General features: G+C 44.9%; 1 protein-coding gene across 1 annotated transcript in view; it reads left to right on the top strand.

Annotated features, from left to right (window-relative positions):
- The first annotated feature begins 7,005 nt into the window (after positions 1-7,005).
- RECK (reversion inducing cysteine rich protein with kazal motifs) overlaps positions 7,006-27,128 on the top strand; it is a 62,434-nt gene continuing 42,311 nt past the window's right edge. The window contains exons 1-5 of the mRNA XM_066627743.1: positions 7,006-7,105; positions 21,817-21,875; positions 23,184-23,258; positions 24,682-24,718; positions 25,479-25,564. Of these exons, the coding sequence (XP_066483840.1) occupies positions 7,006-7,105; positions 21,817-21,875; positions 23,184-23,258; positions 24,682-24,718; positions 25,479-25,564 (357 nt within the window). The remainder of the gene's footprint in view (positions 7,106-21,816; positions 21,876-23,183; positions 23,259-24,681; positions 24,719-25,478; positions 25,565-27,128) is intronic.

The following is a 27,128-nucleotide window of genomic DNA, read 5'->3' as shown; positions in this document are numbered from 1 at the left end:
GTCAGGACCCACTGGAAGTAATGTCATGATCGGAAGTGACATCATCAAGCAGGAAAATTTTTTACAATCCTAGGCTGCAATCCTACTCACACTTACCCAGGAGTAAGTTCCTTTTACTATCATTGTTAAAATAATATACATAGTAGCTTGTTAAAAGTACAAGTCTATAACATTTCCTCAAATGCAGTCACATTCCATGGGAGCATCAAGTCTAATAAACTAAAAATAAAATATTGAAATGAATGGGGACTCACCTCAAATTGGCTCATGACCCACCTAGTGGGTCCCGACCCACAGTTTGAGAAACACTGTAGTAAAAGACTTCAGATACTAAAGTACTTTAGCAGACCATTTTCCAATATTTTTCTGCTGAAACTTTTGCTGGTGGAAACAGTTTTACTATGTGGTTCAGTTAACCTGAAAAGCTTGGTAAGAGAAGCAAAGGATCTAAGCCAACAGTGGTATGGGCTAGACAGGCGAACCTAGAGGGGGGCAAGCAGAGGAAATGCCCCGGGTGCTGCTCTGGGGGGGGGCGCTGCTGTGATCCACCCCCCAGGTACGCCAAAAGCAGTACTGAGAGTAGCTGCACTCCTGTCGGTGAGGTTTCACGTGGCTCTGAAGGCTGCCCCTCTGCCCTCCCTTTTCTTTAAAAGGGTGGAAGGGGTGCCACTCAGACCAGCAGGGAACCATGCAGAGTGGCTGCACTCCTGCAACTACTCTCGATGTGGTTCCCGGCCGCATCTGAGGCTACCCCCACGCTTCCCCTTGAAAGAAAGGGGAGAAGAGTGGCCCTTGGACGCGGCAGGAAGCGGCACATGCCTCCTTTGATTTTGAAGGAGATGCGCACCACTTCTCTGGCCCCCATGGAGCCTTTTACCTTGCTTCTGAGCAGCATGAGAGGCTCCACCAGAACGCTTTGGGGGTGCTTGCCTCTGACTTGGGCACGACTTTCAGGGGCCCCAAAACACTCTGATTAAGTCTTTCGTGCGACTCAGAAGCTGCACGACGTGTTCTATCGGAGCCTGAGCTGCCTCTTTCCTACAGGGAGGTTTCCGTGCACGCTTCCTGCCAGGCCAGTCAGTGACTGAGGGGCTCCTTCTGTGGCAGGACCAGCAGCAGCCACAGTTGCATCCCCCCCCCCTTGCATGTCATCAAGTGAAGTGAGGAGGAGGAAGTCTGCCCTGGGACTGCTCCCCCTTGGCCCACCTGCCGGGCTATGGTGAGGGACAAATGGAACCTGGGGGGGAGAGGGAAGGGCAGAAGGAGTTGGTGCGGAGCACTGCCTGACACACACTCTCTCTCTCTCTCTGAAGCTCTGCTACAGCCTCCAGCTGGACTTTGTGGCTGCAGCCATGTGGAAGTAATTGGTGTCACCTAAATTACTTCCAGCTCAGGGGTGGGGAGGGCAGCAAACACAGAGGTGGCCCCGGGCAAGTGAAAGCCTAGCACTGCCTCTGGTGCTAGAACTTAATTTGATCCTTTTTTTTTAAATGACCAATATTTTTATCATGAGTTCACATCATCATATCTTTTAAAAAAAACAAGTCTGGCACTTTCTTTTTATAGTCTGTTTCTTGACACAAAAATTATTAAGCACACCACCTGCCATCTGCTGCAAATTTAAACTATGTTCAAGTTCTTGGTGCATACACCATTTTGATAACTTTTTTCCTCTTACATTCTTACATACAAAGAGCACAATCCTAACCCACTTTCCAGTACTGACATAAGGGCAATGTAGCTCTGAGATAAGGGAACAAGCATTCCCTTACTTTGAGGAGGCCTCCGTGAGTGACACCCAACTGCAGGGTGCAGCACACGTCCCATTGGTACAGCTATGCCAGTGCTGGAAACGTGGTTAGGATTTGGGCCAAAACTTAGAAGCCTAATCTTGAGCTGCTGCAGCAGTGTGTTTCTCCTCAGGGATTGCAGTAGTGTTGCCAAAGATGCTACTTTAGATATGTGAGGACTTGCAACAAAATGATGCAGCAGGTTCCCAGGGTTCTAGCCAGTTCGGAATGTGGGAGTTTTGGGCTGCCTTGGTCTTGAGAGGCATGGGGGAGGAGGAAAGACAGTGTTACTTTCATGGCACTGACATTCCTGGCCCTGGTTCCATCTCTGTATCACTATAAGGTTCTGAAGCAAGACAGTTCTTTTGCTCACCTTCCCTTTTTTTCCTTCCTTCCAACTGATATCCATGGCTCAACTGTGCAGCTTCAGTTGATCATGGAAGTCACTGAGCACAGTGTAGGTTCTTATTACATCATTTTAAAAAAATATTAATTTACCAACTAGCATAGGAGTGACTTGGAAGTATCAAGTATTTAGAAACTGTCTTATACATTTAATTGCTTTTCAACTGAGCACTGACACAAAAATCATGAAAAAATAAATGTGCTGTATTATTCTTGCACTAACAGGCTAAAGCTGCAATCCTAACCACACTTTCCTGAGAGTAAACCCCTTTAAACAAAATAAGACTTACTTCTGAGTAGACCTGATTAGGATTGTACTCTAATTCTCCTTCAACAGCCTCAGGTGCAATAGTTGGCTATTAAAATGGCCCAGGAGCTATATGCAGTCTTCACCAGCCTCCAGTAGAATTTTTTTTCATTTTGTTTTGCTTCCATACTATGCCTATCATACTGATAGGCATATTAGGCCTATCTAAATTTGGTATTATAGGGGACAGGTGCAACCTGCATTTGTTGTTGTGTTGCAGTGTTATTCCAAGCTCCTAGAGCAAGGGTTCCCAAACTGTGAGCTGTTGTTTCCCAAGGAGCTGCAGAAACCAGCCAGAGAAGCTTTGGAATCCTCACAAAAAACCTACTGCCCTATACAATGTATAATATTGTAGCCCTAATGTAGCCCTAATAGGGTCCGCAGCCCAAGAGGTCAAGGGAGATGCCAGCCAAAATGTTTGGGAACCACTGTCCTAGAGTCTCAATGTTTTCTGCAGGACCACTTCACATGGTTCACCTATTTGAAGTACCACCGGTAGTAACTGGTAATAGCATCACTGTTTGGTTAGTTCTGGGTTGAGAGGCCAGATGTGATACAACAAACACCAGTAAGAGGCTCAGGGTGGATGGAAGGGCATTTTTTGAGTGCAGAAAAGCATGCTTTGGAGCTCTGCCCCACTGAGCCAATTCTCCTACTGCTGTTTGTTGTGTTGCATTCCTGGTCTTGCTGCTGGGCAGCAGGTGTCCAGAGGTTCCACAAGTATCACCAGACACTGCCTCAGGTACTACCAGTGGTACCTCTACCACCGGTGGTACCTGTACCACTGGTTGAGAAACAGTGTTCTAGAGGCATGCTTGTGCTTAGGATTTCACCTGGCCTGTAATGGGAATCTTGTACAGTAGTGATGTTCACTGGGGAAGGGGGAACAGACCGACCATTCTTTCCCATTCCCTTGAGGCCTTCACCACCCTATAGTGCTAGAGGGTGTTTGGGAGCTAAGTACTAGGAAAATATTAGCGAGAGTGGGAAAAATAAAATTTTTTTTCTTTCATTTAGAAATATGCCTATAATAGTGCAAGAAGCGGGGGTGCATAATATCCATTCCCCCCTCTTTCAGCATATTTAACAGGCCAATCCCGTCTCTTCACCATTTTCCTGTGTATGTTTAATGAAGTGGAACCAGCTTAAAATACCTGAACCTTCTGAAGGTCCTTGAAGCTCAAGGTTCACAGGGCTGTTTACATTTAGCTTTTTTACCTGTTAATTTACCAGTTTATTTACTTCTGTGTACTTAGGGAGTGTCCCAAGCACACAGATACCATTTCCTTAGTTTTGAATGGCCCTGTCTCATGCCCAAACTGTGTGAACCATCTGAGTTTCCTGTTTAGAGGGGGCGATGATTATCAGTGCTTCATAGCAAAAAAAAAGTACAGTGGGAGATACATTTGTGGAAAATCAAGTGAAACAGTACTATAGGATACATAGTTAAAGATAAGATAGGAAACGGCTGCTGACTGGCAATGTGCTTTTCAGAATGGACTGCTCCCATTGACCATATTAGCTATCCTACTTGGACAAGAAGTGCTGTAATGTAGTGTTATCAAACTGTGGATTGGAACCCACATGGTGGATTGTGATGGATTTCTGGTGGGTCCTGAAGAACCTCCAATGAAAACATGAGTGATGGAAAGATCAGATAAACTAATTGCCTCAAGCCCTGAGGCTATTCAGAAATCAGATAGCTGCTAACTACATTGCAAAGAGCTGAGCTCCTGCAGTTTGCAAGTTTGCTATAGAGAGAAAAAAGGTTGGACCTCCCCCCCTTACTTCCCCCCCCCAAGTACATCAATGATGGGTAGTGGGGGCTGGATCACATAACTAAGCCCCTCAAGCCTTGAGGTTATTCATTAGGACTACCTCATTATGAGAAATGGATCAAGTTATTTTTTTTGCAAATAAATAAAATATTAAATTATTATTTAATATTATTAAATATTTATTTGCAAATAAATAAAATATTACATAAATAAATAAAAATATTATTTCTTTCTAGATCACCTTTTTAAAAGTCTCATAAGGCTAGGTGGGTCCCAATAGAGTGTCATTTTAAAAGAGGGTCCCGGAGTTAAAACGTTTGAGAACCACTGCTGTATGAATCAGTGATCATGTATGAATCATCATACTTGAATGATCATGTATGAATCAGTGATCAGATGAATGATCATGTATGAATCAGTGATAAAGGAAACAGCATTATGGCAATATTGCCATAATAATTGACAATAATGTTGTCAAGCCTTTCACAAGGGAGTTACAATATAAATTTCAACAATGGCAGAGAAAGTGAAAGTGAGAGGGGTAACAAAAAAAAAGTTACACGTTTTTAGTCCTCATTCCTAATGGCAAGACCAGATGATTCACAGAAACCAGTTTTGAAAAGATTTGAAGGAAAAGAAATAGATACTACCAGTACCCCTTTCCTGACATAAATAGTGGATGTGGGAGTTTCAGGGCTGCTCTGCTGTATCTCAGAATGGATCTGTTAAGTGCCTGAATGGGAGACTTCCCAGGAATCCCTCCAGTATCACCTTGAACTCTCTGGTGCAAAACAGGTCGTAAATGTAGTAACTTGCTCCCCTTTTCCTGCTTTTGAGGAAGAATTAGGTTGCTATTTGCTGCTGGCTGTTTAACTAGTTGCTGTAACTAATTTGGATTCCAGTTTGTTTTATGTTATGTAAAGTTTATGTATAAAATGTTTGTACTTTTTTGCCATATTTGTGTGGCTTTGATTTTTTCTGTCACATTGGTTGTCTCATAGAAGATGGGTGAGATGAGGGACTCAATATTGTTTATACTTGCATAAGAGGAAGGTCTATTGAACACAGTGGAGGTTGTTTCTGGGTAAATGTGTATATGTGTAAAAATGTAATCCCTGAATGAGAGAACTGTCCTCAAGCCACAAAGAACCTGGTTGAGACCTCAAGGACTGTTTGAAAGGACTCAACTTTGGACTATGTTTGAAAAAGAGGGGGATCCTCCGGCTCAGGACCCTGCAGCTATGAATCTCCTGAGGGGAGGATATGATTTTCAGGCACATTTAGGAGTTCAGCACTTCTTAGAAATTACCCTTTCAGTTTCAATTTTGCTTAAAACCATAGGTCGTCGCAGAAATTACCCTTTCTCTGAACTTCCTGAAGAAATTGGCCTTTGAGAGAACTCTGCATGCTTGTAGAGACATCAAACAGCACCATATTGGCCTTTATGTCTCCAGCAAAAACTTTGCAGGTTGCTATTCCTACTGATATTAAAGCATAACATTGTCGAATGAAGCATTATTCCTACATTGCCATCCATGCACATTGTGCTTTATATAGCATAAGCAAAATAGATGGAAGGAATAGGATGAGGGAGACAATGGTAAAAAGGACTGAATGTGAGTAAAAATGCAATTACATCATACTACTAGGGATTCAGTATTATAAGACTATGGGAAATGTCTTGGAGGATTGGGTTGCCTCTTTATTACAGGGTTGCCCTCTGAGTCTCTACTCTACATCCTTGCTATTATGAATGAATCCATTAGAAAATAGCAAGCCCCCCCCCCCCCAAAATAAAAAATAAAAAAACCTGAATGTTGTCAAGCCAAATATTAGGAGCAGCATTCAAGAGAGGGTAGAGACAGCACTAGAATAAGGTATACTCTGCAGGGTCAGTGCTAGGTTTGCTGAGGCCCCCGGAGCACCACACTGGGAACTAATCCTTATGATCTTGGGGTTTGCTTGTTGGCCTGGTCAGGTGGAACCTTTGGTGGCTATTGGTCATCGGTTTAATCTGCCTGACCCCAATGCCACCTGCCAGTGGGGCTGGAAATTAACAATATGTATTTGAAAGCACTGGAAGCAATATGAAAGAAGCACCATTGCCTTGTGTTGCTTGTGTCAATTAATCTTCCAATTGTGTTTAGTAAATAAAAGGCAACAAAAAGAGTACATTTGCTAGACTGCGGTGGGTGGGAAGGCAGGTGAGGCAGAGCCTCCCCACCAGGGTCCTTCGAAAAGCACCTCTTCTGACAGTCAGGGACGTGCGGTGGGTGGGGAGGCAGGTGAGGCAGAGCCTCCCCACCGGGGTCCTTCGAAAAGTCCTTCGAAAAGACTGTCAATCAGGGACGTGCGGTGGGTGGGGAGGCAGGTGAGGCAGTGCCTCCCCACTGGAGTCCTTTGACGAGTGCCGCCCAAAGCACCCACAACCCACGCCTGAGCGCCTCATTGACTGTCATGGGGCTTACTTCTGAGTAGACGCGCATAGGCTTGGGCTCTGAAAGATGAGACAGTGAGGGCGGGCGGGGGGGGGAGAGCAACGTCTCAGCTTCTGCGCAACCGACTGGGCACTTCTGCTAGGCAGTCAGACGCCCCTCCCCACGGCCCTCCGGCTGCCCTCCCCTCAGAGAGAGCGAGCGAGCGAAGGGGCGTGCCTCGCAGGGTCCCCCAGCCAATGGGGAGGCGCCGGGGTGGCTGGCGGCTGGCGCGCGGCGGGGACCGGGCTATGGCGACGCGAACTGCCCCTCCACAGCGGGGGACCGGCGGGACCCGGATGGCCCTTGTAACGGTCCCCGCGCTGCTCCTGCTGCTGCCGGGCGTGGCGGGTGAGTAGCGGCCAGGCAGTGCCAGGCAGCGAGGGCGGGCGAGCGGGTGGGCGAGCCCCTCGTTTGCAGTCGCCTCCGCCAACCTCCCTCAGGGGCCTCTGCCCAGTTCCAGCCGGACCTCTGGTGGGGGAGCGCGCGCAGGAAAGAAAGGGAAGGGGAGTGGCCGACGGTGCCTTTTAATGGTCTCGCAGCCCAAGCCTGTGCCGGTCTACTCAGAAGCAAGACCCATTGCAGTCAGTGGGGCTTACTCCCAGGAAAGTGTGGACAGGACTGCAGCCTTACTCAGCAGTGAGTCCCATTATAGTCAATGGATCTTACTCCCAGGAAAGCGTGGACAGGACTGCAGCCTTACTCAGATGTAAGTTCCAGTATAGTCAATGGAGCTTACTCCCAGGAAAGTGTGGGCAGGACTGCAGCCTTACTCAGAAGTAAGTCCCATTGTAGTCAATGGAGCTTACTCCGAGGAAAGTGTGGCTAGGATTGTAGCCTTTATTTCTCATCTGGTAACTTTATCACTCCAAGATGGAGTGAAAGATTCTGGTTCGAAAGTGGGGTGTTTAGTCTCCTGTCTTGGAGTGTCCACCAAAGCTGAGGAAGGAGTTGGCCTCACCAGGCTGTGCTCGCCTCCCTTAATTCAAGGCAGGGCACCGCTGAGCTGAGAACCTGGAAGAAAGCTCCCCCTCCCTGCAGCCTAGAATCCTGTGCACCCTTACTCTGGCTGCAGTCCTATGCACACTTTCCTGAGAGTAAGCTCTGTTGAAGACAGTGGGACTTGTATAGGTCTCAAAGCCGGCAGTCCAGTGCACAGTTACCAGTGAGTAATAGTTATGCATAGGATTGCACTGTGATCAAGATCTCACACCCTGTAAGAGACTGCAGTAGAGTCCTTTCCACACTGAACAGTGAGTAAGGTCCATTAACTACAGTGTGAACATGGAAGTACATCCTCCAGTGGGGCCTGCACCAAAGTAAAAGCAGTACTCCTAAAACCAGTAGAATGGCAGTACTGTACTCCTAAAACCAGTGACTACTTCCATGCAAGTATGGTACTGCAAGCAAAGTTTGCATAATCTGGTCAGAACTGTCAAGTTGGGAGGGAAAGGAGAGGTAACCGCTGAAAGGAGAGCTGCCCCAACGGCCCCTCCTGACCGAGGAGTTAAGTCAGATAGAGGTTAAAAGAGAAGATGTTTCAGACCTCATTGATAAATTAAAGATCAATAAGTCACTGGGCCCTGATGGCATCCACCCAAGAGTTATTAAGGAATTGAAGAATGAAGTTGCAGATCTCTTGACTAAGGTATGCAACTTGTCCCTCAAAACAGCCATGGTGCCAGAAGATTGGAGGATAGCAAATGTCACGCCTATTTTTAAAAAGGGAAAGAGGGGGGACCCGGGAAACTATAGGCCGGTCAGCCTAACATCCATACCGGGCAAGATGGTGGAATGCGTCATCAAAGATAGGATCTCAAAACACATAGACGAACAGGCCTTTCTGAGAGAGAGGGTAAGTCTTGCCTCATGAACCTTTTAGAATTCTTTGAAAAGGTCAACAGGCATGTGGATGTGGGAGAACCCGTGGACATTATATATCTGGACTTTCAGAAGGCGTTTGACACGGTCCCTCACCAAAGGCTACTGAAAAATCTCCACAGTCAGGGAATTAGAGGACAGGTCCTCTCATGGATTGAGAACTGGTTGGAGGCCAGGAAGCAGAGAGTGGGTGTCAATGGGCAATTTTCACAATGGAGAGAGGTGAAAAGCGGTGTGCCCCAAGGATCTGTCCTGGGACTGGTGCTTTTCAACCTCTTCATAAATGACCTGTAGACAGGGTTGAGCAGTGAAGTGGCTAAGTTTGCAGACGACACCAAACATTTCCGAGTGGTAAAGACCAGAAGTGATTGTGAGGAGCTCCAGAAGGATCTCTCCAGACTGGCAGAATGGGCAGCAAAATGGCAGATGCGCTTCAATGTCAGTAAGTGTAAAGTCATGCACATTGGGGCAAAAAATCAAAACTTTAGATATAGGCTGATGGGTTCTGAGCTGTCTGTGACAGATCAGGAGAGAGATCTTGGGGTGGTGGTGGACAGGTCGATGAAAGTGTCGACCCAATGTGCGGCGGCAGCGAAGAAGGCCAATTCTATGCTTGGGATCATTAGGAAGGGTATTGAGAACAAAACGGCTAGTATTATAATGCCGTTGTACAAATCGATGGTAAGGCCACACCTGGAGTATTGTGTCCAGTTCTGGTCGCCGCATCTCAAAAAAGACATAGTGGAAATGGAAAAGGTGCAAAAGAGAGCGACTAAGATGATTACGGGGCTGGGGCATCTTCCTTATGAGGAAAGGCTACGGCGTTTGGGCCTCTTCAGCCTAGAAAAGACACGCCTGAGGGGGGACATGATTGAGACATACAAAATTATGCAGGGGATGGACAGAGTGGATAGGGAGATGCTCTTTACACTCTCACATAATACCAGAACCAGGGGACATCCATTAAAATTGAGTGTTGGGCGGGTTAGGACAGACAAAAGAAAATATTTCTTTACTCAGCGTGTGGTCGGTCTGTGGAACTCCTTGCCACAGGATGTGGTGCTGGCGTCTAGCCTAGACACCTTTAAAAGGGGATTGGACAAGTTTCTGGAGGAAAAATCCATTATGGGGTACAAGCCATGATGTGTATGTGCAACCTCCTGATTTTAGAAATGGGTTATGTCAGAATGCCAGATGCAAGGGAGGGCACCAGGATGAGGTCTCTTGTTATCTGGTGTGCTCCCTGGGGCATTTGGTGGGCCGCTGTGAGATACAGGAAGCTGGACTAGATGGGCCTATGGCCTGATCCAGTGGGGCTGTTCTTATGTTCTTATGTAACAAATTTTTGTATTAGTTCTTTATCTTCAGTTTGCTCCTACAAATTGATAACTTTCAGCAGACCTGGCTTTTCGGTTATGGTGCTAAAACCCTGCAGGCATTCTGCTGCCTTCTCCTATGTCTGCTGTTGCCCCCTGTGGGCGTGCACCTACCTGCCTTCATTGCTGCATCAGTTCAAAAGCAGAAGTGGGAGACCTCTTCTCAATTGGGGAGTACAATTACCACAGCTACTGCCTCCACCAGTGTACTTCCCATGTGCCACCTCCTCATCTATTTAGAAGCAGTGGAAGCTGTGGTGATTGTGGTAGTGCTCTTACTGATGAGGGAACAGGATAATTGCTAAAACCCCCTTTCCTCCGCCCACTGCACTCTCCTATCGCTACCTCCTTCATTTAGAAGATAAACAAGACGAGGCAAGTCTCAGTGGTGGTGGCAGCCCTTCTATAAATCAGTCCTCAAGAGTGCCACCGCTCTTCAGCAGTGGTACTGGAGGCAGGCCCCCCTGCAAACGTGTTTCCTCTTCCAGGATCTATTGCTCTAAGTCAGGGGTGCTCACACTTTTTTGGCTCGAGAGCTACTTTGAAACCCAGCAAGGCCCGGAGATCTACCAGAGTTTTTTTTTTACAATGTTTGCGCCATCATTACATATAACATTTATGTGTACAATGTATGTTGGTGTACCTTGAGCCCCACTGAGTATAACAGGACTTACTCCTGAGTAGACATGCCTAAGATTAGGCTGTGAGGCTGCAATCCTAGCCACACTTACCTGGGAGTAAGCCCCATTGAGTACAATGGGCCTTACTCCTGGCGTTTCCTCCCAGAGGCACCTGAAGGGGGGGTCGGCACTCCGCGATCTACTCATTTTGCCTCGCGATCCACCTATTGAGCACCCCTGCCCTAAGTTTTGAAATAGAGTAGCACAGCAGGTCAGGAAGAAGTGGAGGTTCAGTGGTGTTTCTCTCAACTTTCTTCTTCAGTTCCTGCTGTGCCATGCTCAAATCATAGTGTGGAGGAAGAGTTAAGGGGACAAATGGGGGATAGCTGAGGTGGCCTTAAGTGCAGGGTGTCACCTGCACTCATTTGCTACCTGAGGCAGTACATCTAATAGCTAACTTTAAACCTTTTTACTCTTCGTACAGTTGCAGGAAGTTGGATTGCAAACTGGCCTTCAGTTGTACAGTATGTAGTGAGATTTCCTTCTATGTTTTGGAGCAAGCTATTACTTATATTTTCTGTGCTAATTGGCAATGTATTAGATTTTGCTGAAGCTACATGTAAAATTGAATGTACTTTTAAGTTGAGGAGGAAATAAACCATTTTAAGGGCATTATGAAGTTATGTATTGATGTTTCTGTTGTGCTTCTACTTCCCTGCCCCCATACATAATCCAACACAGATGACTGAAAATTATATTTGTAGTTTGAATCGTTTGAAGCAGTTTATCCTTTGTTGTATTTCTTTTGATGTTGCAACATCCCTTGTTGGCTGTTCTTGAAATGGAAAAGCTCCAAGACACTCCCAGGTTTCTATGTTTTAGGATTGAAACAAACAAAAAATAAAACTGCAAGCCAGCTGATGACCAGATATCCAGAAGTAGTGAGTCTATCTATCATTGCATCCCTTTTAGGTTTAGCTTGAGAACTGCACTTCATTGTAGTGAATGGACAATTCTGTGCAGCAGTGGCTTGCCAGGGTTGGCTGATCTCTGAGACTGTAATGGAAATGTGCAAGATACCAGGAGGCGATAGGATGTGGTGTCAGCAGTTAACCCTTTAAGGGTTAAGGCCTGGGTATTCAGCAGGGCGTGTGCTGCACAGCTGCAGCCACTTGAAGGCAATAGGGCCCTCGGGCATAAAAGCACCTGATGAAGGGAGCCTTTGGTGTGGGTAGTAGGAGAGATTGGGGAAATGGCTAATGGATGTGTGAATGAACTGAGGTTGCTGGAGCAAAAACTGCTGGAGACACTGAGATTGGTGTTTGGCTGCCATGCCCAAGGCCTGCTGAGGACCAAAGTGCTGCTGTAGTGTTGGGAGAAGTTGCTGGCAGAAAAGGGAGGAAGGAGGACCTCTGTAGGTTAAACAGGTGAGATACCTTGGTGGTCGTTCTGCAAGACAGAAATAGGGTCATTTTTAGGGAAAGAAGGGGAGCTAATTAGCTTAAATTGGGCATAATTCTCCAGGTGGAGCTTGGGAATCTGGCAGAACAGAGACTGAGATGGCCTTGGGCAGTAGAGTTGTGAGAGATGTACATTGTCCATCTTTGTTACTACTCCTTTCACTTCTCAGAAAGGAACAAAGGATTGGAGAGAGGGAGAGGAGAGTCTAAAACAGAGTTTCTCAACCAGTGGTTTGGGTACCACAAGTGGTACTTGAGGTGGTGTCTGGTGTGAGACCACCAGACACCTGGTGCCCAGCAGCAAGAGCAGTGACTCAATGCAACAAACAGCATTAGGAGATTTGGCTTGGTGGGCAGAGCTCCAAAGTATGCTTTATGCATGCTAGAAAATGCCATCCCATTCATCCTGAGCCTCTTACTAGTGTTTGTCATGTCATATCTGGCTTCCCAATCCAGAAGTAACTGGTGATGACATTGTCACCAGTTACTTTCAGTAGGTGGGCCATGCGAAGTGGTACAGCAGGGGACAAACATTGAGGAATGCTGATCTAGAATGTTTCTGTTGTAGTCTACCATTCTCTTCTTCATGCTACCTCTTCTGTTTAATTCTTTCCTTTCTTTTCATATCTAGGAAACAGGAGGAGAAGTGGCAGAGTCAGTGGCTGAAACACTTCTAGGGGATAGTGGGTAGTGCAGACACAGGAGGTCTTGGGCCAGTTCTGAGTATGCCTTTTAAACCTTATAGCAGTGGTTCCCAAACACTCTGGGAGTTTGGGAACTACTATAAGTGCTTGTGGGGCAGGGCAGTGACATGATTGTGCCACTGCCAAGGGCAAGTTCTTTTTATTTTAAATTCACTCCTGGCAGTGCCAGCCCTCTGGAGGGTGCAGGGAACCTGTGAAGTCCTCTGCAGGGCTTCCCAAGCCTCAGAAAAGCTAAAAATAGCGATCATGACCTATTTCTGGTTTGCAATCTTGAAAGTTTTCTTCAACACAGTAGACATGCAACTGACTGAAATGGCTGCTTTGAGTGGTGGGCTCTAGGAGGTAGCAAGTTGATGCGGGGTGCCCATGCCTGCCTAACTGCTGCCCAGTCCTTTTTTTGTCTGGAGTGGTTCCAACTCCAGGATCCTTCTCCCTATCCAGCCATTTTAAAGGAAGAGGGGAGAAGTTGTAGAGACTAAGAACATAAGAACAACCCTGCTAAATCAGGCCATAGGCCCATCTAGTCCAGCTTCCTGTATCTCACAGTGGACCACCAAATGCCCCAGGGAGCACACCAGGTAACAAGGGACCTGCATCCTGGTGCCTTCCCTTGCATTGGTATTCTGACATAGCCCATTTCTAAAATGGGCTAAATTTCTAAAATGCGAATGTAGGTTGCACATACACATCATGGCTTGTAACCAGTGATGGACTTTTCCTCCAGAAATCTGTCCAGTCCCCTTTTAAAAGCATCCAGACGAGATGCATCACCACATCCTGTGGCAAGGAGTTCCACAGACCGACCACAGACCAACCACACGCTGAGTAAAGAAATATTTTCTTTTGTCTGTCCTAACCCTCCCAACACTGAATTTTAGTGGATGTCCCCTGGTTCTGGTGTTGTGTGAGAGGGAAAAGAGCATCTCTCTATCCACTCTATCCTTCCCGTGCATAATATTGTATGTCTCAATCATGTCCCCCCTCAGGCGCCTCTTTTCTAGGTTGTAGAGGCCCAAACGCTGTAGCCGTTCCTCATAAGGAAGGTGCCCCAGCCCAGTAATCATTTTGGTTGCTCTCTTTTGCACCTTTTCCATTTCCACTATGTCCTTTTTGAGATATGGTGACCAGTACTGGAGCTATTCTCCAGGTGTGGCCTTACCATCAATTTGTACAACGGCATTATAATATTAGCTGTTTGTTCTCAATACCTTTTCTAATGATCCCAAGCATAGAATTGGCCTTCTTCACTGCTGTCACACATTGGGTTGGCGCTTTTATTGAACTGTTCACCATCACCCCGTGATCTTTCTCCTGATCTGTCACAAACAGCTCAGAACCCATTAGCATATACAGGTTGAGACTCATTATTTCAATCACTCAAGTGGATGGCAAAAAATGCAAATCAATTTAAAAAACAGTTTCTTTGCTCCAGTGATAAACAGCCTTGCTGACCTTTTGACTTGAAGATAAGAGTCATTAAGAAGATCCATCAATCAGTTGTCCTCCAAGTACTTCACTCAATCCCTCCCTTCACAGGTGCAAAGCTGTCACCTTTCTTTCATGTGCACAGGGGGAAGGGAGGGATCAGCTGGAGAGAGAAGGATTGATGGATTGTCAGCCAGCTACCCTCTCTCTCTCATTAACGAGGCTATTGTTAAAGGACTGTTCAGTTTTTAAAACTGATTCTAAAGGGATGCATTTTTCCCCTTCTCCAGGGATCAGCACATTCGTTCTCATTTTGCACAGGCCATTTGTGTTGAGTCAAATCCGTGTATAAAAAATCTGTGTATAAATAGGCTGGACCTGTATGTGAAATTTTGATTTTTTTGCCACAGTGCGTATTACTTTACACTTTACTTACGTTGAAATGCACCTGCCATTTTGCTGCCCATTCTGCCAGTTTGGAGAAATCCTTCTGGAGCTTCTCACAATCGCTTCTGGTCTTCACCACATGGAAAACATTGCATACAACATTGGTGTTGTATGCAAACTTGGGCACCTTGGTGCTCAACCTTGTCTCTAGGTCATTTATGAAGAGGTTGAAGAGCACCGGTCCCAGGACATCCTTGGGGCACACCGCTTTTCACCTCTCTCCATTGTGAAAATTGTCCATTGGCACCCACTCTGTTTCCTGATCTTCAACCAGTTCCCAGTCCATGAGAGGACCTGCCCCCTAATTCCCTTACTGTGGAGTTTTTTTCCGCCTAGGATAGGATGGGGGTGAATGCAAGTGCATATATTCTTGCTTGTGGTGGATAGCAGAATTTGGTGCTAGATTTGCTTGGGCTGGGCCTGAATTCAAACAGGTTGATAGGTTGGTTGAATCCAGTTATTGAGATGAACTTCTTAAAGATGTAAGGCAACTTACATATGTTATAATGCAGCTGTAGTCTGATTGTGAACAGTGGGTAGAAAGAATATGCAGTTGATGTACGTATATGGATCAGGAAATTGAGGGTCCAATCTTATCCAGCTTTCCATCACAGATGCAGCCCCAGGTAAGGGAACAAATGTTCCTTTACCTTGAGGAGGCTTCCATGATTTCCCCCCTTAGGATGTAGCACATACTCCATTGGCATGACTGCATCAGCATTGGAAAGTTGGATAGAATTGGGCCCTCAGTGAGGGTCTGTTTGTGCATGTGAATGCAGGCAAGATAAGCACGGAAAATATGTGAAGATCAGTTGTGGAACCATAGAACTGAAGTGGAAGCAGAGGGCCAAGAATGTTAGATAAAGGGGTGCTTGTGTCCACAGCAGCTGGTTTGGAGAATGTTACCACCATGAAAAGCTCTGTTCATTATGTGGAAACTCACCCATCCCTAGGCCACACTTCCATATACATTCCTAATCTTTGGTAGGCTTCTCACTGATTGCTGCATATTTTTCCTCTTCAGGATATGCTTTCAGTTGTTTAGAGCTTTAACAAGAATGTTTATTTGAAAATATCATTTATTGCTCCATTTGCAAGATCAAAAGACATTTGAGCAAAACTACTCTAATTTTTATTCTGAAGAGAGTGTAGGCTTGGCAGAAAAGCTTCTGATCACTCAGTCTGTTAAGAACAGCTCTAGTCCTTTGTACAAGCTTTTGAAACTTGATAGGAGATAATCCTTGGATTATCCTATGTATCTCTTGTTGATCCTGTGGAAATCCAGTTGCATTCAGTCACTTCATAGTGGCATTTCATGCATGTGCTTAGCATTATAATCCCAAACATAAGTAGTTGTGATTTTTTCCCCCTTAATTGTTTTTCAGTATTGTCTTTGACATGAAAGTAGAGGTATTTGAACAGAAACTCAAATTATATAACTTTCTGTTTGTATTGTCTTTGTATGAGGATGCACGCCTACCAGTGTGTGATGGAATCTTTCTCCCAATGTGTATGTGAAATAACAAGACTTCAGATGATATAACCTGATTGGGATGTAGGTTGGAATGACAGCTCCAACTCCACCTTTCTTGTTGAGCAGTTGCGCAGACAGAGGAGCTTTACTGGCCTAATCTCCTTTGCCCCATGGAGTACGAAAAGACAACTTGTATGTGTGCTAAATTTGCTTTAGCCAGAAAAAGGAATTCTAGCAAGGCATCTTACTACTTCTGTGGCATAGGAAAGTGTAGGAATTTTGATTATAAGAAGATTAGGTATCAATTTAAAATAACTGTAAAAAAGTGAATACATTCTTACTCATTGGGACTCCTTAACTACATATTCCTAAAAGCTCTTCAGGGTTTACTTTTCACTTGGCAAATAACATATCTAGACATCAAGTCCTTCCCAAATACCTAGGATGCCTGACTTTTATCCTATTTTGCTGGTTTAAATATCATCACAAGATTTAAGCTGTTCCCAGTAAAGCTGTTTTTTGTAGTTTGTGGTTGGTAATTTCTGTGGATTATTATTAACAGTATTTTTATATCTCTTTTCAACAAAAAAAGTTCATAAAGCGGTTTACAGAGAAAATCAAATAACTAAATGACTCCCTGTCCCAAAAGGGCTCACAATCTAAAAAGATACAGAAGAACACCAGCAAACAGCCACTAGAGAAGACTTTGTGCTGGGGTAAAAAGGGACAGTTTCTCCCTGCTAAATAGGATTACCATTTGAAAAAGGTGACTTTTGCCCAGTTGTGACCTTCTTCCCTCAGATGTTTTTTTGGTGCCTCTTTATCTTAATTTCTTTTCTATGCAAGAAGGAACAGTTGTGTACCAGCAGCCTTGGAAAATCTTTAATGCGAAGGTGATTCCCCAGTTATTTTATGGAATTCCCCTTTGGATTGGGGTTTTAAACAAAGCCCTGGAGTGTGTCCAAGGTAAATTTTTGTGAAAAATCTTGTTTTCCAAATTGTGTAGCTTATGCAGCCTTATGTCTAGAAACAGGCCAGTCATTGTTAGAAACCAGGGTCTGGCTGATGGCCATCAAATATTGGCTGCGCATATATTACGACTTTGACCCTTGAAGCTTGCTCTTTATGATTCTCAAATCTAATTGGCCCCTTGCTATAACCATTTTGGTTAAGAGGCATATCAGTGCATCAAACGCATATTTCTTGACATTGAAAGGCAGTATCTTTATAGGATGGCAAATACAGCATGTTCCCCATTGTCTGGAGATTCCTATATTGCAGTGGTATTCAAACTGGGGCATCAGCCTGAGGGCCCTGGTCTTTCCCCTTAAGGGGTGGGGGCATCCAGGAGGCAGGGAGGAAGCAGCAGTGAGATCCCCAGGATCGTGCTGCTCAAGGAGGCTGCAGGTCTTGGGTACACTTGCCCAAGCCTCCTGCAGCTCCCCAGGGGTGCAGGGAGCCCTGCGCGACCTTTGGCAGGGCTCCCCAGGTCAGGGAAAGTGAGAGTGGAGAGATCATGCTCTTCCTCCGCAAAACCGGAAGTGGAGTGCGATCTGATCTCTCCACTCTCACTTTCCCTGACCTGGGGAGACCTGCAGGTGCTTGTGCAGGGCTCCCCGCACCCAGGGACTGCAGGGTGCACCCCAGTCCCTGTAGCCCCCTGAATGACACGATCCTGGAGATTACATTGCTGCCTGCCCCTGCAAAGACTTACTGCGAGTTTCAAACTCCCTGAGAGTTTGCAAACTGCAGCTATATTGTATGGTCAAGTAGCCTCTTTACTCACTGCACACTTATCAAAAAAGGAGAGCTTTCTTCCTTGATAGATTTAATGTGCTGCCTTCTGCAGTCCTTTTTGGGAAATTTCACAAAATAGCTCATGCTGAAAGGTGATGCCCTTGTGGGCTGGGCTGTATTGAAACCATTGTCCATTCTATCCTTTATTGTCCCTTCTACACCAAGATCCTTCAAAGATATCTGGATCCTATACTGAGAACAAGAGGAGGATTTACAGATGTGGTAAAAATACGCTTCCTCTTAGCCCAGGTGTGTCAAACGCATTTCATACAGAGGACCAAAGTTAGCATTCAGGGCTCCAGCTGAGGGCTGGAAGTGATGTCATTAAGCAGAAAGTGTCATCATTAAGCAGCAGTGAATGGCCAGAAATCAGACCCTATTCTTATGTAGAAACCCATTAACTGTAAGTTACGGAAGAGGAAGTATGCAAATCTTGATCATATTTCAAGATTTGGGAAAGCCATTTTCATGTGGGCTGCCATTTCAACTGTAACACCTCAACAGCCGAGAGCCTGAGGGCCGGATAAAAAGCTTCTGGGGGCCACATCCGGCCCCTGGGCCTTATGTTTGATACCCCTGTCCTAGCCGATTCTTCTGCAGAAATAAACGGATACTGTGGCAACTTTCCTATAGGCTCACTGAGCTGTGCGATTGAGAAGTTGATTTGCTATCTGACTGACCAAATGTAAATAGTTATAGATTTGTTTGTTTTATATGCCAGTAAAGGATTCTATTATTTTCCTATAATTTTTTGTTGTTTATTGTGTTGATTTTATGTTTGTGTAAACTTTTCCTGTAAAACATCTACTTTTTTCAAAACCAGTTAAAGAAGCAAGAATAATTTTGCCTTATTTTTTAAATTATGTGTACATGAAATCATAATGGACATGTGACAACTGTGTAATAGTTGAATAACAAGTATAACCCATTATGAACAAAATAATGGGGGGTTATTATGGATATGGGAAAGAGAGAATCATAGTAATACATACGGCGTAGTCCTAACCAAATTTCCAGCACTGAGGTGAGGGCAATGAAGCTCTGAGGTAAGGGAACAAACATTCTGTTACCTTGAGGGGGCTTCTATGACTGCCACCAAACTGCAGGATTCAGCACATACCCCATTGGCACAGCTATGTCAGTGCAGGAAAGTTGGTTAGGATTTGGGCCATAGTTACGTACATAACTTTGGCATTTTCTGCCTCCAAAACCCAGTCAATATTTTATCAAATGATCTAGCTATCTGTTTTACACATAAGAGACATTAATACTCACATGCAGGGGTGTCCAAATTTTTTGGCAGGAGGGCCATATCACCTCTCCGATACTGGCCGGGGCTGGGAAAAAAGTATTTATTTACATTTCAATTTTTGAATAAATTTACATAAATGAATATATTAGAAATGGAACTTACATGAACATAAGAACAGCCCCACTGGATCAGGCCATAGGCCCATCTAGTCCAGCTTCCTATATCTCACAGCGGCCCACCAAATGCCCCAGGGAGCACACCAGATAACAAGAGACCTCATCCTGGTGCCCTCCCTTGCATCTGGCATTCTGACATAACCCATTTCTAAAATCAGGAGGTTGCGCATACACATCATGGCTTGTACCCCATAATGGATTTTTCCTCCAGAAACTTGTCCAATCCCCTTTTAATGGCATCTAGGCTAGACGCCAGCACCACATCCTGTGGCAAGGAGTTCCACAGACCGACCACACGCTGAGTAAAGAAATATTTTCTTTTGTCTGTCCTAACCCGCCCAACACTCAATTTTAGTGGATGTCCCCTGGTTCTGGTATTATGTGAGAGTGTAAAGAGCATCTCCCTATCCACTCTGTCCATCCCCTGCATAATTTTGTATGTCTCAATCATGTCCCCCCTCAGGCGTGTCTTTTCTAGGCTGAAGAGGCCCAAACGCCGTAGCCTTTCCTCATAAGGAAGATGCCCCAGCCCCGTAATCATCTTAGTCGCTCTCTTTTGCACCTTTTCCATTTCCACTATGTCTTTTTTGAGAACTGGACACAATACTCCAGGTGTGGCCTTACCATCGATTTGTACAACGGCATTATAATACTAGCCGTTTTGTTCTCAGTACCCTTCCTAATGATCCCAAGCATAGAATTGGCCTTCTTCGCTGCCGCCGCACATTGGGTCGACACTTTCATCGACCTGTCCACCACCACCCCAAGATCTCTCTCCTGATCTGTCACAGACAGCTCAGAACCCATCAGCCTATATCTAAAGTTTTGATTTCTTGCCCCAATGTGCATGACTTTACACTTACTGACATTGAAGCGCATCTGCCATTTTGCTGTCCATTCTGCCAGTCTGGAGAGATCCTTCTGGAGCTCCTCACAATCACTTCTGGTCTTTACCACTCGGAAATGTTTGGTGTCGTCTGCAAACTTAGCCACTTCACTGCTCAACCCTGTCTCCAGGTCTTTTATGAAGTGGTTGAAAAGCACTGTTCCCAGGACAGATCCTTGGGGCACACCGCTTTTCACCTCTCTCCATTGTGAAAATTGCCCATTGACACCCACTCTCTGCTTCCTGGCCTCCAACCAGTTCTCAATCCATGAGAGGACCTGTCCTCTAATTCCCTGACTGTGGAGTTTTTTCAGTAGCCTTTGGTGAGGGACCGTGTCAAACGCCTTCTGAAAGTCCAGATATATAATGTCCATGGGTTCTCCCACATCCACATGCCTGTTGACCTTTTCAAAGAATTCTATAAGGTTCGTGAGGCAAGACTTACCCTTACAGAAGCCATGCTGACTCTCCCTCAGCAAGGCCTGTTCGTCTATGTGTTTTGAGATCCTATCTTTGATGAGGCATTCCACCATCTTACCTGATATGGATGTTAGGCTGACCAGCCTATAGTTTCCCGGGTCCCCCCTCTTTCCCTTTTTAAAAATAGGAGTGACATTTGCTATCCTCCAATCTTCTGGCACCGTGGCCGTTTTGAGGGACAAGTTGCATACCTTAGTCAAGAGATCTGCAACTTCATTCTTCAATTCCTTAATAACTCTTGGGTGGATGCCATCAGGGCCCGGTGACTTATTGATCTTTAATTTATCAATGAGGTCTGAAACATCTTCTCTTTTAACCTCTATCTGACTTAACTCCTTGGTCAGGAGGGGCCGTTCGGGCAGCGGTATCTGCCCGAGGTCTTCTGCCGTGAAGACAGATGCAAAGAACTCATTTAATTTCTCTGCCATCTCTAAGTCTCCTTTTATCTCCCCTTTCCCTCACATCATATGAATGAATGATGGTCTTGCAATAGCTCAAGGCCTTGCACAAAGCAAGGCCGGCTTTTCCTTTGCTGCCATTGTTGCATCACAAATGTGAAACAGCAAGCAGTGAAGGGAGCCCTCATCCCACAGCTCACATAAGAGGTTGAACAGTTGGCCTTCATGCTGAAAGCAGTTGTGCCAGGCCAGCGCGGGCTCCAGCAAGTCTCAGGAGGGCCACTGGAGACTGGGGCTCCCTGTGGGCCAGATTGGGAGTCCTCAAAGGCTGCAAGTGGCCCCAGGGCCGGGGTTTGGGCACCCCTGCTCACATGGATTTCTCCTATCTGTAAGATCTTCCCCTTTCATTTCAGTGGAGGGGACAGTCTGTTCTTCTTTCTTTCTTTAAACTTCAGTCTCGGATGCTATATTTACTAGTCCTGGAATAGTACTTTGGGTGAAGTACTTGCTCAGGATACTGATTTAGACTGCCTAAAGTGGTGCCTTGAAATCTTGGCTTTTGATTTATTTCAATATTGAACACCATAGATAAACTGTGGATTCAAAATCTGGGAATTGTTACCCATGCTGCTTGAGTTTGTTGCTAAAATGTATCTGATGTATCCATATCTATCTTTTCTGCACAGGCACCTCATGTTGTTACCTTGCAAAGAGTAACTCGATGTGTCATGATGTTTGTGAACAGGTATGTTGGTTTCTTAATTTACACCAAACTTAAACTTCTGTTTTGCATATTCATGATGTCTGAAGACATGTAAGATATGGGTATTAAAATTTTGTTTAACCACTTAACCTGAACTTTAGACCATTCCTTTAGTGCAGTGGTACTCAAACTTTTCCGGCCAGTGGCTTGCTTGACCCCCATGACTGTTGGCCATGACTCCCCATCATGTTGGCTCCCCATGAGGGCTGGAAGTGACATCATTAAACAGGAAGTGGCCAGAAATATTTATATTAAATATAATATTATAATAATTTTTATTATAATATGATAAATATATATTAACATTAATTGTATTAATCATATCATTAATTAAATGCAGATCTTAAAAATACATTATTATTACACATATAATACACATATATAATAATTAATAATATACATGCTTTATAAATGATCAGCTGCTGATCACGGTTGGAGACAGGATGCTGGAGTAGGTAGATTTTGTCTGGTCCAGGAAGACTCATTTTTTTTAACTTTGTAAGCGTACCAAAAGAATTGTTTTATCAAATGAACTTTGTGAACACCCAGTCTGACCAACATTACACACACCCACCCCTGTGGACCCCAGTCCAACTAGTCATTTCTCCCATTTTCCTTGGATAGGATGAATAAATTAATAAATTATGACTAAATTAATAAATATTGCAACTTGTATGGTTCTTTAAATGCAGCTAATAATTACCCAGTCGGTTGTCTCTTTTATAGACAAGGGGCCCATTTACCACCATATAAGCATTCATTTAAGAATGAGAATGGTATCAGTGTGACAGTAAAATAAAATGAAATTGAGTCTTAAAACCTATCAATATGCAATATTTTAGAAATTCATTTGTTTTGAAAGCAAATTCCATGTAAGTTGATAGAATTTCCAGAGAATGCAGCTTCAAATTTTGAGGTAGAAAAACATAAACTGATCCAGGTTGTATAGTTACATTTTTTTTTCTGATTTTCATTCCTGTACTATACTGTAACTAAGGCTGCATTCCTATACACATTTGCCTGGCGTAATTCAATGCGGCTTACTTCTGAATATTCTTTATAGAATTCCTTACTTTATGCCTAGGATTGTGCTGTAAGTTAAGCATACGCAATAAATAATTACATATTCTTCATTGCTCTTTCCCTGCATCCACTTCCTTCCCCCTATTTACTTGTTTCTCTTGATCCTTTCTTAGATCATGAGCCTTTTTCACACTGTTTAAAGCACAATACACAAAGATGCACTGGATAAATAATGTCATATTTCTTTTTAAATTACTTTGGTGACAGATTTTGGCATCTAAGAGTGATTCTCATTTGAAACATTTGTTGCAACGTGTACCTGAATATTGTCCAGAATCAATGGTAAGTATAATTATTTTTGATAAAACTTAAAACTAAAGCCACACTATTGAGTTTAGTAACATGCTTTTAAAAGTAGAATGTGTGTGTGCATTATTTTCTGTGTAATTTTGAAGGATCATGAGATTTTTATGTCATCTGAATATCCCATGGCTTGTATTTTTAAATTAAAAGGATTTACATTTGTGATGAAATGGTTTTGCAGTCTGTTATGCCTCTTGTATTTCATTTTCTCATGTACACCACATTTGTAACGATGTGCCTTATGCTTATAAACATTCCAGTTTAGTTCAGAGACTGAGAGCTAAATTAGTGCTCTTCAGTGTTTTATGTGACAAGACAGGACAGCACGGCCTGGCGGGGGTAAAGGGGGTAATTTGTACCTGGGCCCAGGGTCAGAAGGGGGGCCCAGGAGCCGAAGGAGGGGGCCCAGAAAGTTCCTGGGATCTGACATTTTCCAATCTCACCCAGACTCACTGTCCACACTGGATGCACATGGTACATGGCAACTACTGCCGAAAGCCACACACACCAGGCCCAGGAATGCATACATTCCTTAACAGTGTCTCATCTGGGAGGAAGCTGGCCTGCTCCAGGAGCTCTTTGGTTTGTGGATCTGCTTACAATGGATGGGAGCTCAGGGACACAGCTGCGGGGCTACAGCTGCTACAGAATCCTAATGCAGAACCCAACCCGTATTGCTCCCCCATTCTGTTTCACTCCCTCCCTCTTTGGGAAAGGGCCCCAAAGAAGCTTTGTACCTCCTGATAGAATTCCTCTTGGAGGCCCTGCAGATCTTGTTTTTATTTTTCTGGGTTCTTCCTCCTCTCCTAATATGTGGTTTGGTCCTCCTTCTGCCTATATTGTCTTCAAATGGTTTAACCCCTCTTCCTTGAGATTATTTCTTGGGATTTCTCTCAGTAGTAGCAGTGCTACTACTGTACTGCAGTCCCAGGTCTCACTTGGCTGTGTGTCTTTTTGCAAGTATTGCTCAGGAAATGGAAGCATGAAGTAAGGCAATACAGGCACAAGTTGCTGGAATAGACTGACATGATGAACAACTACAGGCTACAGAGTAGAGGGAGAAAGAGGGTACTCAAGAGCTCTTTACCTGATTCTCTGCTAGACCTTTCTTATTCTCCACAGGTAACTTGGAAGATGACTAACTGCAGACTTGTCTTTTTTTTTGTATATGATTTGTCCTGCCCCTCTGTCTTTTAGTCTTTTTGGAATCAGTTTGTTTGTTAGTGTCTTGAAGTGCAGTCTTAATGAAGTTATCTGATTATTGTTGAGTTAGAACTTCCACCAGATGCAAAATTGCTAATCTGTTAAGTAGTGATATTTATTTCCATTGTTGCTTATTTTTTCACATTTTTATCTTGCCAAATGGTCTGCTTGATTATTATAACATATATTTCCCTCCTAGGGAGAGGTTTGGGGTTGTATAAATTCTTCTTTGCCAGGTAAGAGGCGTTACTATTCTTAATTATAATATATTTAAAGTGCATGATTCATCCCCATTGGCATAGTTGTTGTACTTGCAGGGGGTGATAAAAAAGGGGTGATCAATCAAGCCCTCTTTCCTTTTTTTCCTCCCTGGTTTGCCCTTGGCTGCACTTGCATAGCTGTATTCACATAGCAACTCATTGGTCATTACTTTCAATAAGAGTCCATGTTCATTTCCATATAAGCATTCATTCACTCCTTTCCTCCCCAGCACCCTGTTTGCAAATTATTCCTTTAAAGATTGTAGAGGACCATCTGATGAATTGATTATGGACATTCCAGTCTCCAAATTCAGGAAAAATTGACACCTAGACAGCTGTATGATCTAACTTGCCCATTTTTATTATAATTGATGTGCCATATGTGGGACTGTGATATTCTTACAAAACAGCAACTTTGGTTTTTTCATAGTTAAGTAATTTCATTGACATCAGTAAGGACTGTGAATATGATTCAGATCAGAGATCATGATTCAGATCAGAATCCTAATCTTACAAAATACCAAGTGCATTTGAATTGAATGGGGCTTATTCCGTTATAATATGTTTGCCTAAGCATGTGAAACATCTCAACCTTTTTGTTTGTTTTTCTTATTTGGAATGTGAAAAGATTCCAAAATATAAAATAGAGCTCCCCTGATGTTTTCGGTTAGCGTCAGGATACAGTGCTGCAAAATACTCAGGAATTGTACCATAGTTTTATCATTTGTCTTTAAAGGTGTTTTGAAGAAATCTGATGGCTGGGTTGGCTTAGGTTGCTGTGAGTTAGCCATTGTTGTGGAATGTCGACAGGCATGTAAGCAGGTAAGATTTTCTTTATGACACTAGCATAGCTAAAGTCAGTTGTTTGCTGACTTACAACCCAATCCTAAACTTCTTGGCACCTGCTGGAGCAGTGGTGCCAAAGAACCTATGAGTGTCTCCAGAAGGCGCTAGGAAGCCGCCAGGGAAGGGGACTATTGTCTCCTTCCCTGGGGTCAAGCCCCAAGCCAGACAGTGGGGCTTTTCAAGTCTGCGCTGGCTATTTTGCTGTCACAGACTTGAGAGACTGTGTTGGGCTTTTCAGCCCAACATGGAATTTATGATACGGTGGAGTAGAGCTCCACTGGTTCACCTCCCCCTCCTACTCCAGTTCTTCATCTCGCCCCATCCTTCCCCCGCCCCCAGAGACTGCACCACTACCCAGAGGTTTCATTTATTCCTGGAAGCGGTGCGTCCTCAACCTGCCAGCGCTGGGCCCAGCACCTGAGTAGTGTGGGCCCAGTGCAGGTGCTCCCTACTTTCCCAGTGCCATAAACGTACTTTATGACACATTTACAGCACCCAGTGCTGGTGCTGTGGCTCGACTGAGGGAGTTCAGTCTTATGTTTCTTTTGGCACCCATCTATCCCATTGTTCTTGCCTATTTAAGCCATTCACTAGGGAATGTGAAAGAGACACTATGTCTTTGCTTCATTTTGAGCTTTTCCATCAGGAATTGAAAGAGAATTGAATCTGATGCCTTTGTCTGCATTTACCTTTTGAAGAGAATGGGTTTTCTTGTTTCCTTATAGACAGTGCTACCAAAAGACAAGGGTGGACATTCAGATACTTTGGCAGTTGCTTCAAGCAGACCGTGTGTCTCTGCCTTTCTCGGTCAAGTGCCTTGTAAATGTTCTCTTCTGAATAGTCCTTGATGCTATTCATGCAGTTTGTTCTACTCTACACAGAAGTCAGATGGTCAATCTGTCAGTGCTGCTAGGTCCCTCTAGCCCAGGGGTGCTCACACTTTTTTGGCTCAAGAGCTACTTTGAAACCCAGCAAGGCCTGGAGATGTATCAGGGGGGAACGAAGCATCTGACAGACACCCCCTTTGATGTATGGAGCCCCTGCTGGACCAGGTCAGAGGAGGCCCACCAAGTCCAGCTTCCTGTGCCCCACAGTGGCCCACCAGATGCTTCAGGAAGCACACGGGAGGCCTCTCCTCTCTCCCCACCCCACATACTGGGGGCAGCCACAGGTCCCCCCAAGAGGCACATGCCCAGCCTTGCTGCACTACAGGGGGGAGGAGCTCCCCACTCCCCGCCCCCCAAACTTTGTGGCTGCGCCCCGAGACCAGCAGGGAGAGGGAGGCATCGCAGGTCCTCCTCGGAAGGGGCGGGGGGCTTCCCCGTTTCCATGGAGAGGGGCTGCGCATGCAGGCGGCAGGTGGGGGAGACACTGCTCCCACCGGCCCTCCTCCTGCAGCGGCGGGGGGGCCAGGGGGGTCGTCTCACCTGTCAGCCCCGACCGAGAGCGGCAGCAGCCGCAGCACTTACCTCTGGGCTCCTATAGGGGCGGCTGGGCCAGGCATGGCTGGGCTGGGTTGGGCCGGACCTGACTGGAAGGG

Source organism: Tiliqua scincoides, chromosome 5 (genome assembly GCF_035046505.1).
Source record: "Tiliqua scincoides isolate rTilSci1 chromosome 5, rTilSci1.hap2, whole genome shotgun sequence".
Lineage (NCBI taxonomy): Eukaryota > Metazoa > Chordata > Lepidosauria > Squamata > Scincidae > Tiliqua > Tiliqua scincoides.
Note: the sequence above shows the minus strand (reverse complement) of the source record. Positions and strands in the feature narration are given on the sequence as shown.